The sequence below is a fragment of the Rhineura floridana genome, chromosome 10 (genome assembly GCF_030035675.1).
Source record: "Rhineura floridana isolate rRhiFlo1 chromosome 10, rRhiFlo1.hap2, whole genome shotgun sequence".
Lineage (NCBI taxonomy): Eukaryota > Metazoa > Chordata > Lepidosauria > Squamata > Rhineuridae > Rhineura > Rhineura floridana.
Genome location: NC_084489.1, coordinates 179,533 through 195,026, shown reverse-complemented (window position 1 = coordinate 195,026; position 15,494 = coordinate 179,533). Strand labels below are relative to the sequence as shown.

Below are 15,494 nucleotides of genomic sequence, written 5' to 3'. Positions count from 1 at the left end.
TGAACTCAGAATCGCTTGCTTAATAACCCTCTATGTTTTTGTGGTGATACACAAAACACTCAGAGAATTGAGAGTTCAAAGTGTAAAATAAGAGAGAGAAAATCCTGATCCCTGTTGGACTTTTTTCGGCAAGTGGTCTTATAATTTGTTGAAATTAATTAAAACTCAGCCATGTTCACAGAGTACCTGTAATCCTCTTACTGACCTTGCCCCATTCACTGACGTTCAACTTCTGCAGTTCACAGTTTAAAAAATGCCTGGCTGGTTTTTAATTAATTTAAGAAATTTAACATTGAAGTCTATTATAACATCGGACATGCTCAGTGAGAACCAACTGTCAATGTTCTAAAAACCAGACTCACAGTGGCTTGGCTTGGTTAATTGGGGCCACATCTAGGCCAGATATTTATTTTATTTTAGACAGTCCTGGCTTCCCCCAAAGAATCCTGGAAAGTGTGGTTTGTGAAGGTTGCTGAGATTTCATAGGAGGCTCCTATTCCCCTGACAGAGCTCTAGTGGCCAGAGTGGTTTAATAGTCAGCCCCTCATCTGGGGATTGTAGCTGTTTGAGGGGAATAGGGCGTCTCCTAACAGCTCTCTGCACCCTTCACAAACTACACTTCCCAGGATTCTTTGGGAGAAGCCATAACTGTTTAAAGTGAAATAAAGGTCTGGTGTGGATGTGGCCAGGGATAGCTTTGGTTTAAATTTGGGTGGCAGGCTACATGTGCCTGCTGTAGAATTAAAAGGTGGGGGAAATCCTGAAAAACAATGATAGTGTTCACAATGTTTTCCTTTTGGAAAGGAAAGGTGCTTTCCCTCTGCCCAATGCCCACCCACTCACTCTTCTCCCCTCCCTTTCTTCGTTCCTTCCTACCCATCATTCCCCTCCCTTCCCCTCTCCCAGGTCAGTTTCACTTATCCTAAGCATGATTGTACAGGAGTAAATCCCACTGAGCTCAAAAAGCATGCAAATGATCACACCTGCCCTCCTCCTCCCCCCATCCCCCTCCTCTCCTCTGCCCTTCCTCCCCCTCCCTTGTGATCAGTGAACTGTGAAAGACCAACCCAAATTGTGTTTGCGTTTTGACAAATTTGTAGGGCAGTCCAATATCTCAGAGAGGAGGTCAGGTCTCCTGCTCCCCTGGTGTATTCACTATAGCTGCCCAATTTCCCTGCTTTTTAAAGTTTGATAGAAATAGCTGTGGGCTATAGGTGTGTTCTTAAACCCCAAGAGGTTTTTTGCTTATTAGTGAATATATATCCTCTCTGTGTTAAAGTGCCTTGATTGAGCAGGGAACTGTTCCTGGCATTCTGATGTTTTAAAACTAAATATTACTGAGTTACAAGATGTCAAGTGTATCAGTCGGTGACATGCAGCGCTCCTGCAGGGGCTGTTGGAAAAGCTAGATTATTCATTCCCCAACATGAGGCACACTAGTGTGACTTAAGAGAACCACTGGTGTACCACAAGAAATCAATTTAACCATATACTTAAAAGCTCCTGTAAGACTCCAGGTATGCCTTCTTCCAGTCTGTCTCCTCAGAAGGTGTGCTGTCCTTGCTATCTTAATCAGGAGTGAATGAACAATCTGTTGCAGCTGATGCAGAAACATGAGAAATATCTGCCCTCTGAGGAAATAACTTACCGGCATCTTTGCATGCATCACTGCTCTGGATGTGTTAAATTAATAAATTATTGTACCTCAACTTGCAGATGTTTGGGAAATACTGAGCTAAATTCTTTTTAGGAGCTGAAGCGGGGCCAAAGTCAAGTCAAATCTTGTAATAATATATATGAAGTAGCAGCTCACTGATGTTTTGCACATTGGTGTTACTTCAAGTGTCTTGAAAAATTGCTTCAATGTTTTATTCTTGATATTGCAGAAGCAAATTCTAGGTGTCAAACACCAATCAAGATGAAGCCAAATATTGAGCCTCCTGAGAATGTTGAGTGGAGTGGTGCAGAAGCTTCAATGTTTAGAGTTCTCATTGGTACCTACTATGACAATTTCTGTGCAATTGCCAGATTAATTGGGACCAAAACATGTAGGCAGGTAAGAGTGAAGTGAAGTGACCACTTAAAGAGAATGTTTTCAAACTCAGTTGTAAGTAGTGTAGTGATACTAAAACTCTTTTCCCTAGAACTTTAAGTGTATACCCCCAGAGTATCTCTATGTGCAGGACTGTGCAATTGCTCTGCGTAGAGTCCTCTATTTCCATCTTAAGTCTGCGTCTTCTGTGTTTCCTTTGCTGCCTCTAAGGTTGTGATAAGTTTCCTCTGAAACCTGTTGCTTGCTGCTGCTGCTGCTTGCCTCCCTGGTACCTGTTGCTTATATGCAGGCATGGGTTAGATTGGTGATTGAGACTGCTCCTGCAGCCACATGATGTTACTTCTAGCCCACTCACGTTTACACCCAGCTATGCCAGTTCTAGCAAGACAGTCAGGGAAGCCCCTGGCTACCTCCCAAAGATAGATAAATAACTTGTATAAACAGGAGAAATGTTGCCTACATCAACCTGCAGTGTCCCACATGCTGGAAGAAATACATATATGGTAATGAAAAATGGCTGACTTTTGCTAGTGAGGAACTAGTCACAAGCATGTTGATCTCTTTACAGGTGTATGAGTTTAGAGTAAAAGAATCTAGTATTATTGCTCCTGCACCTGCTGAAGATGTTGATACCCCTCCAAGAAAGAAGAAGAGGAAACACAGGTACACCAGTTGATTGTCTGCTGTCTGGCAAGCTAAGAAGTAACAAAGCAATCCAAATCATGGGAAGCCAGTGGGAGTGGGGGCCGGTGGAGGAGGAGCCGGTGGATAGTTCCACTCTCCATTTGGGAGCTGCTGGGCCAGCTGAGTGCTGGTGCAGTTGAGAGCCACGTGCGGGGCCAGAAAACAAAAAGCCAGCTCCTGCAAAGATGTGTACCGGGGAGTAAGCGATCCCCACTGAGCACCATTGAAATGATTTTTATTGAAATTTTGCATGGACCAGGACCTGAGGGAGCACCCTGAAGTAAGGATGATGCATAAGTTCCCCCCCACACACACACACCTCCTCTGCCATGCTCTTGGAATGCCCTGTTTTGGGCCTTCTGCCAGCTCTCCGTCTGCTGGGCTGGCCAGCCCCGGCAGACCCCCAGCTGAGCAGGCAGGGTCCCAACACCACCATGGCTGAGCTGGGTTGAAGGGCTTCTGCTGACAGAGCCCAGCAGCACCAGGAGCCTGCCAGCTCAGCCAGGGGTCCACCACATCCAACTCCCCCTAGCCAGGAGCAAATACAAGTTAGATTGCGCCCTACGGCTTTTAAAAGGGGAAAGATAGAATTAAAACTGCACCAAGAAGTAATGTCACAATCAAAGACCTAGGAGGAGACTAAACCATTTTCAACTTTTCAGTGCAGAAACTTTTTTGTTATGTATTTGTATGTTTTATAGCCTAATCGTAAAACTTTCTGTGCCTGAATATTAATGCCTTTGGAGGACAGGCCACAATACTGCCCATAAAATTACAAATGCAATTTTGTTCAAGCACTGCAAGTAAATCCTGGTGGATTTTTTGTTAAGTGCACAGACAACTTATTGAACAATAAGGACTCTTGCCCTTCCTGGGTGGCCTCGTACTATTGTTTTTTATTTATCTCAAAGCAAATAGTATTTGCCTCCCATGTGCCCCATGTTCTTCTACTACCCTCAGCTGATCCACAGACAAATGGATAAGAACTGTTTTTACAGCACCATAAGGATGAGTGGGGAAGTGAAAGAGGCCATCTGCTTACTCCCTGCTCTCTGAACGACTTGGTTGCTATCTTTTTCATTTACATTCCCTGGCATTATTTTAAATAAGGAAGCAGAGAATTAGAATTGGTACTCTGATTTAGATGTTCAGACTTCTTTAAAAGTTGTTGGTACTTTTTATAGAATTCTGTATTACAATTAGAGGAGTCAGGGTTCTGGCCAGCTTATGCCATCCTTCTCCAAGTTACTATAACCCATTTAAGAGCTTGAGCAGGCCAGTTGCACCCCCATTTCCATCTTTCTTTTTCAACTGACACCCGGTATTTTGTAGCTCTTAGAAGACATTATGCGTGTTCTTGTGCTGGTTTTTTGGGGTGTGTGTGCAAAGGGTCTTCACTTTTTCTTTTAATTCATGAACATATGTACTTCTCTGTACCCAGTTCCCTAAAAACTATCACCTTATTTTGGGTGGACTTGTTTCCCTTCCAAACAGATAGACATGAAACCATCTAAGTTTCCTCTTAGGGGGAATGATATTTCCATCTAAATAAGAATGTAGGCATCATGCTGTGGTTTGCAGCACCACAGACAGGTGACACTGCAAACTAGCATGAATAGTTTTCCCCACCTGCCTGCCACCCATCACCGCCTGCCTCAGCAAGCAGGCAAGGTTATAGCAGCAGCCTAGCCAGGGAGGGGGGCAGTTGGCTGGCCAGCCGGCGCACCATACTGCAGCTTTTGTCCAGGGGAGGTGAGGGTGCATGACAGTGGCAGCCCAGGTGTGTGGGCGACAGATCTGTGGCCTAGTTGAGCTGTGTTGTGTGACAGCGGTGGGAGCAGCAATGGAGGAACAGCCGAGGCAAACAGGTTGGGGAGGGGAGGGGATGCCTGAGGAGGTAGGGGTAGGAGTTGGCGAGTGGATTTGGGGTTGCCTGGGGGTGACGGGGAATTGGGGTTGGGGATTGGTGAGTGGAGCAGAGTCCCCTTAGTATTTAACCTTGTAACCTGCCCTTCATGATCCCAGGGTCAGGCCCAGTTAAATAAAATAACAAAACCAGAAACTATAGGCAACAGAAACACAGTTACAGATAAGAACAACTTGTAAAATGTACACAGAATCCAACAGCAGCAGCAGCAGTAGTCTTAAAAAGCTGCCCCAAGTCAATCTATAAAAGATTGCTGGAATAAGAGAGTTTTCAAGTGGTGCTGAAAACTCAACAGAGTAAGTTCTAGTAGTATCTCAAGAGTGTGTGTATTTCATAGGCAGGATGCTATTGCAGAGTAAGCCCTCTCCTGACTGTTTATTAATTTATCTATTTATTAGATTTATATCCCACCCTTCCTCCCAGTAGGAGCCCAGGGTGGCATAATAAATATACCTTAGAACCAGGTGGGCTTTACCTACTGGTCTTAATACAAATGGATATGGATATGGGAGGAGATGTTTCTTCAGATATCTATGTGTCTTGTTGTATAGTGCTTTCTAAGTTCTTGTTAACACTTAAATTTAACTTGGTAGCAAATTGGTAGCCAGTGCAATTCTGTCAAGATTATTATGATCCACAGCAGGTGAACCATTCAGCAGTCTAGCTGCCACATCTTGCACTTAGTTACAGTTCCTGAACCATCTTCAAGGGCAGCCCTACATAGAACATGTTACAGTAATCCAAGTGGGAGTTCCAACAGAGCTTGGGTCATAGTTAGCTTAGACCACCAGTTGGGAACTTGTGCCTGCAGATGTTGTTAGACTACAACTTCCATTATTCCTGATTATTGGCCATGCTGCCTGGGACTGATGGGAGTCAAACAGCATCTGGATGGCTACTGGTTCCCCATCCCTGGGCAGGTTAGCCCAGTCTAAGAAAGGCAATAGCTGGTGAACTAGCTGAAGCTGGCAGTCACTCCTTACCACAGAGGCCATTTGTGCTTTTAGTAACAGTGCTGGATAAAAAGCATCCTCGGGCTGTGGACCTGCTGTTTCAAGGGGAGTGTAACATCATCCAGAGCAGGGCGCTTACCTGTTTCCAAAACCTGGGAACCAACTCACAAGACCTTCATCTTGTTGTGATTCCATCTCATCATTGGCCCTCATCCAGCCTACCATTGTGTCCAGCACCTTCACAGCCTTACCTAACTGAAATGACATGGAGAAATATAATTGGATGCCATCTGCATGTTGATGACACCTCACTCTGCATCTCTTGACAACCTCACCCCGTAGCTTCATACATTTGTTAAACAGTATGGGGGACAAGATGGACCTCTGCAGGATCCCATAGCACAGATGCCACGGAGTCAAGCAGCAGTTCCCTAGTGCTACTGTCTGAAACTAACCCTGCAGGAAGAAGAGCCACCATACCTCCAACTCCTGATTGACAGAGCTGGGCCAGTAGGATACTATGGTCAATGGTATCAAAAACTGCTGAGAAATCCAAGAGCAGCAAAAGGGTCACATTCTCTATCTCTCTCCCATTACAGGTCATCCGTTAGGGTGACCAAGGATGTTTCACTTGTGAACCCAGATTGAAGTAGGTCAAGATAATCCATTTTCTCAAAGTGTCTGAAACTGAAGAGCCACCCCCCTCCTGTTCCTTCCAGCCACCTTCCCTAGGAAAGGGATATTTGCATTTGAGCAGTAGTGATTACATACCACCAGATCCAGTATGGGCTTCTTAGGGGAATGGCCTCATTGCTACCTACTCCAGAGTGGCAGGCAGCACTCTGTTGCAGAAAGACGTGTTCACCACACCCTTGATCCACCCAGTCTGCCCCCTCTGGCTAGATTGTTATTGTTATTGTTATGTGCCTTCCAGTCTATTACGACTTATTATTATTTATTACATTTATATACCGCCCCATAGCTGAAGCTCTCTGGGCGGTTTACAAAAAGCAAATACACAAATATATAAATTTAAAAACACTTAAAAAAATTTTAAAAACGCATCCTAAAATGCCTGGGAGACGAGGAAAGTCTTGACCTGGTGCCGAAAAGATAACAGTGTTGGTGCCAGGCGCACCTCGTCAGGAAGATCATGCCATAATTTGGTGACCCTATGAATCAGCTCCCTCCAAGACCATCTGTCATGAACCACCTTGTTCAGATCTTGTAAGTTCAGGTCTGTGGCTTCCTTTATGGAATCAATCCATCTCTTGTTTGGCCTTCCTCTTTTTCTACTCCCTTCTGTTTTTCCCAGCATTATTGTCTTTTCTAGTGAAGTGTGTCATCTCATTATGTGTCCAAAGTATGATAACCTCAGTTTCATTATTTTAGCTTCTGGTGACAGTTCTGGTTTAATTTGTTCTGACACCCAATTATTTGTCTTTTTCGCAGTCCATGGTATCTGCAAAGCTCTCCTCCAAACCACATTTCAAATGAGTTGATTTTTCTCTTACCTGCTTTTTTCGCTGTCCAACTTTCACATCCATACATAGAGATCGGGAATACCATGGTCTGAATGATCCTGCCTTTAGTGTTCAGTGATACATCTTTGCATTTGAGGACCTTTTCTAGTTCTCTCATAGCTGCCCTCCCCAGTCCTAGCCTTCTTCTGATTTCTTGACTATTGTCTCCATTTTGGTTAATGACTGTGCCAAGGTACTGGCTACATTGTATTAACCATGAAGAGCAAGGTTCAATAGAATCGGTGGTGGATTGCACAGATTCAAGCATCATGTCCACATCTTGAGGCACCAAAAGTTGAAAGTGATCCCACGATACCTGATCAGACAGCCCGAACACCACCTCTAGGTCTGTACCAATTGCATTGACAGTGACATGAATCCGCACGTCTTGGTTAGTGGAGGAGTGGAGCAGACAGTAATGGGTTAACTCCTGGAGACAGAGTCAACACTGGAAAAAAAATTAGTTGGTGGCCAGCTGGAAGGGGGAGGGACCCTTCTCTTCAATTCTTGACTCTGCCTTCAGCGAGTAACAAAATCAACCTATTCCTCCTGGGTCCCCATAAAGGGTTCTGGAACAGTTTGGTTGTTTTTGATCTCGGAGCGTACTTTTTCTTCATCTGCAAATTCTGCCTCTCTCTTCTTTCACTTCCCGCCCATCAGTGATTAAGCAGATTCAGGGGAGGAAGTGAGGGATTGCTTCTGAGAGGCGTGGGGAAGCGCCTGCATGTGGCAGAGGCTGCAATTTGAGCCACCCCTAGGCATCGGGAAGCGGGAAAGGGGGGCAGTTGCCGCAGGCCCCGCGCTTTGGGCCCCCCCCGCACTTGGTGATCTGCTCACCAGCCGGCTCCTCCCTCCCTGCCTGCTTGCCTTCGGCAGGCAGGGTGCAGCACTCGCTCGCTCTCTTTCCGCCCAGGATGGGGGCTCGCTTGCCTGCCCACCCGCCTGCCATGCCGAAGCTGCTGCTGCCACTCCTGCTGCAGTCAGCGAGCGGTAGCCGCCACAGGGACAGCGAGCTCGGCCGGCAGTTCCGGGACTAGTGCCTGCACACCTACGGTGGCAACTTGGCCAAGACCGTGATCCGGAGCAGATGTGGGGGCCCCCCAACTTTGCTTTTGCCCCGGGCCCCGCACATGCTAAGGGAGGGCCTGTCCCCGGGTCTTTGTTCGGAATGCTTTTCTGCAATCCCAAGGAGAGGGAAGCCCTTCCTGGAGCTTTGTTGTTGCAGAGCAGAGTCTGGTCCCTCGCTATCCAAGACTCCTATAGAGCTAGAGACCCCCCTTGGCAACATGCCTCCACAATGCGCAGTAGCCACCTTGCTGCCTTTTCAGGTACAGCCGCTAAGCTTCTTGTCTTATCCGGGGGGGCATTCTTCCCACCTTGGCCGGGCTTTTAAGCTATGCCTAGTGGGGGAGGCAGCCCATCTCACACCTCAGCTGAGGAAGACAATGGGTGCCTAAGTCGCCCTGGGCTTCTGCTGGGAGGAAGGGCGGGATATAAATAAAATAATAAATACGTGGAAGGAAATCTATTCCTCAGCTAAGTCATCCTCTAGTTACCCTCGCTTCAGTGGCAGGTGCCATGTTAGACTCCCTGCCTGAAATAGTTTTTCTCAGCTATTGGGGGGGGGGGGGAGGAAGCCCACATTACTCCAGCAGGAAAAAAGTTCACCATATTCTGCCATCTAGAGCTCTCTACCTCGACGTCCATGTTGGCCTGACTCAACAAGGCTGTGATGAGGGAGGTGGGTGCTTTCTTACCCAGGCGTTGGGCCTGCATGCATAGGCTGAACGGCCTCAAGCACTCCAGGGCCTGGTGCCATGCTATTTCTCTTCATATTCCTCCTCCTCCTCCTCGGATGCCAGCCCAGATAGAGGAAGGGGGAAGAGTAAAAGAAGGGACTCCTTCCAGAAGCCTAAACCTCATAAGGACAAACAGAAATGGTGTTCCAGTGCCAGGTTCCAGCCTGACTGCCTTTCCCTTAGCCCAGACTCCGTAGGGGAGGTTGCCCCCTGCCATCATCCACTGCATCAGTCTCAGAGAAGAAGGAGGGGGAGCTCTTGGGGGAGGATTCTCCTATGCCTCCCCCTGCATATAAGAGACTACTCTACTGACTCTTGGTTTCTAAAGCTATGGCTTGCCTTCAGCTAGACCCACCTAAGGACACTCCCAGGAGAGGGAGCTAGAGGAAGAGGAACAGGGATCCTCGGATGTTTTCCCCAGATCAGGCAATCAGAAGGTGGTCATTCCCTTTCCATAGTTCTTCAAGGACATTGTAAAAGAGGAATGGGATCATCCAGCCAAATCCAAAGGTCCTCACGCCTTGTCAAAAAAGCTCTGTGGCCTTCCTGCCGCAACCATGGCAACCTTCCAAGTCCTTGCCATTGACAAGCCCGTGTCTGCCTTCGGGGCCAAGACTGCTATCCCCAAGGAAGGAGCAGATGATCTGTAAGACCAAAGTGACAGGCGTAGTGAGTCTATCTTAAAACGTGTAAATGAAGCATCCCTATTGGCCATTAGGGCTTCAGCAGCCAACTCCTTTCTAGCACAGGCGGTGGTCAAGTGGACTAAAGCACTCCTGATGGAAGTACCACCAGATGCCAGGCAGGGAGGGCCTGCACAAATTAGTAACAGCCAAATTCCTAGTAGACTTCTCCTTTGGACAGCCTACCAATATTCAGCATGAGCACTCAGATATGGCATAGTAGTAAGACACAACATCTGGCTAAAACAGTGGGAGATGGACCATCACTCCAAACCCAGCCTTTTGGCCCTGCCTTACTTGGATGGCCAACTCTTTGGCAAGTCCCTACAGCGCCACCTGGTGGAGACCAAGGATAAAATGAAGGCCCTTCCGGTCTTAGGAAGGATGACAAGTCCCATAGGACTTCATATTCCTTTCGTCCCAAGGGCTACCTGACTATCTACAGAACTACTTGCCAGTTCCATGGATCCTTCCTGAAATTCCAGTGCACCTGTTCCACACCCTCCTCCAGTGTGTGTGTTGGGAGCAATGAACATCATCAAAATTCCAAGCCCAATGCCAAGCAGAGCCACGCATGATGCCAGGACGTCCCAGGTAGGGGACAGGCTCTAGTTTTTTGCTCATGCCTGGGCGGCCTCCACCTCAGACAAGTGGATCCTGAACTCCACCCAATCCAGCTATTCCCTAGAGTTTGCTATCATTCCTTGGGACAGATGGCAGGCAGCCCCCCCATCGCGCCAACCAGAGAAGCCTAGTTCATTGAAATAGGCGCCATAGAACCTGTGCCAGAGCATCATCAGTCCTCTGGAGTCTTCTCTGTGTTCTTTACAGTCCTCAAACACAATGGCAATTACCGCACTATCTTGGTTTAAAGTTCCTGAACCACTTCCTACAGAAAAATTCAAGATGCAGATGCTTTGGTCCATCATGGAAGCCACTCAATTGGGGGACTGCCTTGGAACTATGGATCTCACAGAGGCATACCTGCATGTCCCCATTCTTCAGCAGCACAGGGACTTCCTCTGTTTCGCGCAAGGCCATTGCCAGTACCAATACAGGGCCATGCAATTCATCCTCTCTTCAGCCCTGTAGGTGTTTACCAAGATCATGGTGACAGTTGTGGCACATCTTCGCACTCGAGGAGTCCATGTATATCCTTACCTGGATGACCTGTTGGTGAGAGCCTCTTCGGTGGCAGCTGCAGAATGGGATCTTGAGATGACCATTCAGTGGCTGCTACTTCCATATCGGGGCCAGCTTGCTTCATGCCATAACTGGCTGATCACCATCTCTAGGCCCGAGCAAGAGTCCCTATGGTGGTGGGGCCATTTGCCTCATCTGGAAAAAGGCCTCTCAGAGCCCCAGCAGTCTTGGTGGTCACCACGGACATAAGTCTGTATGTCTGGGGAGCGAAGTGTTGTTCTAACATTGCATAGGAGAAGTGGTCAGCACAGGAGCAGTTCGTTCAATCAACTGGTTGGAACTCAGGGCGATCCAGCTAGCACTCCAGCCTGCCCCTTCTGTCCCAGACGCATGTGCTGGTGCACACGAACAATACCACAGGCGAAGCATAAATTTGCAAATAATGGAGCACGAAATCAGGCCCTCTTCAGGAGGAGACCAATCTGCTGTTCCAGTGGGTGGAAAGACACCTAGCTATATGTGTGCAAGGGATCCTGAACACACAGGCCGGTTGGCTGAGCTGGGAACAAGTTCACCTGGGAGACTAGGCTCTTCACCAGGATGTGTTCCTAGAAATCACTGAGAAGTAGGACCTCCCATTCATAGACCTGTTTGCCTCATTGGTGAATGCCCCACCCGATTAATTCATGGCACAAGGCTGGGATCCATTTGCTCAGGATATAGATGCCCTGTTAGCCCTCTAGTCTTGGACTTCTCTGTGCCTTCCTGCCTCTACCTGTACTGTCCACGCTGCAGGATCCGAGTTCTCCAGGCCCAGGTGATAGTAGTAACTGCACACTGGCCCTGAGGCCATGGTTCTCCAATCTAGTAGACCTCAGCTTCAACCCCTCCATGGCACCTTCCCCTCAAGACCGGATCTCCTCTCACAAGGCCCCATCTTTCACACAGATCCAGAGCTGACTCCAGCTTCATGCCTGGAGGCTGAGCAACAGTGGTTGAGTGAAAAGGGGCTGTCTGAGAGGGTTCTCTCCACTAATCTGACATCTCGCAAACCATCTACTCAGAGAATTTATGATCTCACTTAGATGGTGTTCAACAGTTGGCACAGATGCAAGCAGTTACCCATTGTGGAATGCCACATCCACACCATTTTCAACTTCCTTCAAGATGGACTTGACCAGGGTCTGGCCCCTAACACATTCAAGAGACAGGTGGTGGCCTCCGGTAGCATGTTTCCGATGGTAGGAGCCATTCCATTTTTGCTCATCCTCAAGTCGAAACATCTTATCTGGGGATGACCCTGTTGTCACTCCCAGGTTTCACCCCTGCAACCTCATGTTAGTCCTCAGAGCTCTCTCGCAGCCTCTCTTCAAACCAGCTTGTTCCATACCAATCAAGGACCTCACCCTCAAGACAGTTTTTCTTGTGGTAATCACCTCAGCTAGGAGGGTGGGGAAACTGGAGTCTCTCTCCATCTAGAAAGAGGTGTGCATTTTCCACCCAGACAAGGTGGTTCTTCACCCTGACCTCAATTCCCCCCCTAAGGTGAATTCCCCCTTCCACAGGGAACAGAACATCACACTACCCAACTTCTGTCCATTGCAGGGAGAAGAGGTGGCACAAACTAGATGTCAGGAGGGGAAGTTTGGATCTACCTGGACCAAGCAGGAGCCAGCCATTCAGGAGGTCCCACGCCCTGTTTGTGTCCTTTAAACAGGGCGCTCTGGGACTGAAGGTGTCTAGGTCTACCATAGTCGCTGGGTGAGGAATTGTGTGATTAAGGCATATCAGGCCAAAGGGAGATTCCCACCATCAGGGAACACTGCACACTCAGACACGGGGGGCGCCACCTCATCGACACTCCACAAAGATGCCCTGCTGGAGGAAATCTGCAAAGCTGCCATCTGGGCTCACCCATCCACCTTCTTCAAGTGCTGCAAGGTGGATAAGTTTGTGTCTGCCGAATCTGCCTTCAGCAAAAGGGTTCTTCAGAGAGTGGTGGCCTAGGTCTGCTCCACCCAAGGATGTAAGGGGGGGGTCGCTGCTTAGGTACATCCCATTTGTATCTGCTCCACTCCTCTGCTGACTGAGAATGGAAAGTTGGACTTACCATGAAGTGTCCTTCTGGTCAGTGGAGAGTGGAGCAGACAGCCCCACCACCTAGGCTGTAGGGTGGGGAGGGTGGCTCCTCCAGAAACCCTCTGGCAATGGTTCGTTGTTCACTTTCCACTATCGAGTGTAGTGAGGGCCTCCTACATTCCCCTCTTGCACTGTCTGCTGATTTGCTCATGTTTTCTTATTCTGTCCATTGTTCATGTTACAATGTTCAAGTTCATGTGCGTTGGAGTGGACAGCTGCTTGGTACTTGGTTTTTTATAGCTGTGTCACAAACAGAAGCAGGGAAGATGGTTCCCTCCCCCTTCCAACTGGCCACCAACTAATGTTTTTTCTAGTGTTGACTCTGCCTTCAGGAGGAGCTAACCCATTCCTGTTTGCAGAGCCGCCCCAGGCACCCGGAAGTGGGGCAGTTGCCCCCGGCCCTGCTCTTTGGGGGGCCCCGTGCTTGGCGATCTACATATGAAAGCAGTCACGTCCTTCTCCCGGCCACAGTAGTGAGCCCAGGGGGGAGGGAGGAGCTGCCGCGGTCCTGTTATAGCCTCCAAAACAGGCGGGAGGGTGAAAAGCAGCGGTGGTCTCCTGATGGTCGCGGTAGCCTAGGAGAGCCGCCAACAAAAGCTGCACAAAAGGGAGCTGCAGCCACGAGCCCCTAGCAGCCCTGCGGCGCACGAGGCTTCAGAGGCTGGCGGCTCCTCTGCGGGAGGACTTCCAACACATTCTGCTGCCCCCTCCCGCGCTGCGACCATAGGCAAACTTGGCGTCCCTTTCCAGGTCTTCAGGCTGATCCTGTTCGCCGCCAGAGTTTCGGGTGAGTGAAGCCTGGTGGGCGCCAGAAGCCGTTGTCTTCCGGTCAGATTTCAACGGTCGGGTATCTTGGAGCGGGCTGATAATGCCTCTTCTGTTTTCACACGTCTCTGTCTCTCTCTCCCCCCCTTGCATTCCTAATAAATAGGTGGTTTTAGCTATTCATTTGTGTTTGCAAACTGAGAAGGGAAACTTGCTTTTTTGTTTTTTGACTGGATAGCGAAAGCATGTTCACAGCCACACGATACATTGAAAGCACTCAAATACCACTTTGACAATCATGACTTCCCCCGAAGAATCCTGGGAACTCTAGTTTGTTAAGGGTGTTGGGAATTGTCGCTCTGAGAGGTCTCCTAACAGCTCTCAGCACCCTTAACAAACTACAGTTCCCAGGATTCTTCGGGGGAGGTCACGACTGTTAAAGTGGTAGGTTTATTTATTTTATTCATTCTTGGATTTATGAGTCGCCCATCTGGCTGGTTACGCAGCCACTCTGGGCGACGTACAAAACAGAATAATACATTAGACATTAAGCATACCATAAGCATTAAAATATTAAAACATACAGTAAAAGTTTCAACCCATCCCAAAGGCCTGCCTGAAAAGCCAGGTCTTTAAAATCCAGTGGAAGCTCATCATAGAGGGGGCATGTCGGAGATCATTTGGGAGGGAGTTCCATAGGGTGGGGGCCAATATTGAGAAAGCTCTCTCTCTGGTCCTCACCAGCCTAGCTGTTCTTACCGGTGGGATCGAGAGAAGGTCTTGAGAGGCTGATCTTGTTGAGTGGCATCCCTGACGGTGCTGGAGGCGCTCCTTCAGATAAACTGGGCCCAAACCGTATAGGGTTTTAAAGGTCAAAACCAACACCTTGAATTGGGCCCGGTAAACAACTGGTAACCAATGTAACTCCTTCAAAACTGGAGTAATATGATCTTGTTGGCGGCTACCTTTGATCATACGAGCCGCCGCATTCTGTACCAGTTGCAATTTCCAGACCGTTTTCAAGGGTAACCCTACGTAGAGCGCATTACAGTAGTCTAGGCGAGAGGTGACCAGGGCATGTACCACCGGTGGGAGCAAATGATTGGGAAGGTAGGGGCGCAGCCTTCGTATCAGATGCAGTTGATACAGCGCTGCCCTGCTCACAGCTGAGACTTGAGCCTCCATGGACAGCTGGGAGTCAAGAATGACCCCCAGGCTGCGGACCTGGTCCTTTAGGGGCAATCGTACCCCATTGAACATCAGGTCCACATCCCCCAGCCTTCCCTTGTCTCCCACAAACAGCACCTCGGTTTTGTCGGGATTCAGCTTCAGCTTGTTCCTTCCCATCCAGTCACTCACCGAGTCCAGGCACTTGGACATGGTTTCTACAGCCAACCTCGGTGAAGATTTAAATGAGAGATAGAGCTGCGTGTCATCTGCATATTGATGACACTGCAGCCCAGATCTCCTGATGATTGCTCCCAGCGGCTTTACATAGATGTTGAATAGCATCGGGGAGAGGATAGAACCCTGTGGCACCCCACAAGTGAGAGGCCACGGATCTGAAACCTCCTCCAGTGCTACTGTTTGGTACCTACCAGAGAGGAAGGACCGGAACCACTGTAATACAGTGCCTCCTATGCCCAGCCTCCTCAGGTGGTCCAAAAGGATACCGTGGTCAACGGTATCAAAAGCTGCTGAGAGATCAAGGAGGACAAGGAAGGTACCTTTGTTCCTATCCCATGCCCTCCTCATATCATCTACCAAGGCGACCAAGGCTGTTTCAGTCCCATGCCCAGGCCTGAAACCCAATTGAAATGGATCT

The 15,494-nt window shown here is 48.6% G+C and overlaps 1 protein-coding gene across 10 annotated transcripts in view; it reads left to right on the top strand.

Annotated features, from left to right (window-relative positions):
• EZH2 (enhancer of zeste 2 polycomb repressive complex 2 subunit) overlaps positions 1–15,494 on the top strand; it is a 131,668-nt gene that overhangs the window by 99,647 nt on the left and 16,527 nt on the right. For all 10 annotated transcript variants that reach the window (XM_061587485.1, XM_061587493.1, XM_061587484.1 and 7 more), the window contains 2 exons: positions 1,887–2,056; positions 2,622–2,716. In XM_061587485.1, coding sequence (XP_061443469.1) covers positions 1,887–2,056; positions 2,622–2,716 — 265 coding nt within the window. The remainder of the gene's footprint in view (positions 1–1,886; positions 2,057–2,621; positions 2,717–15,494) is intronic.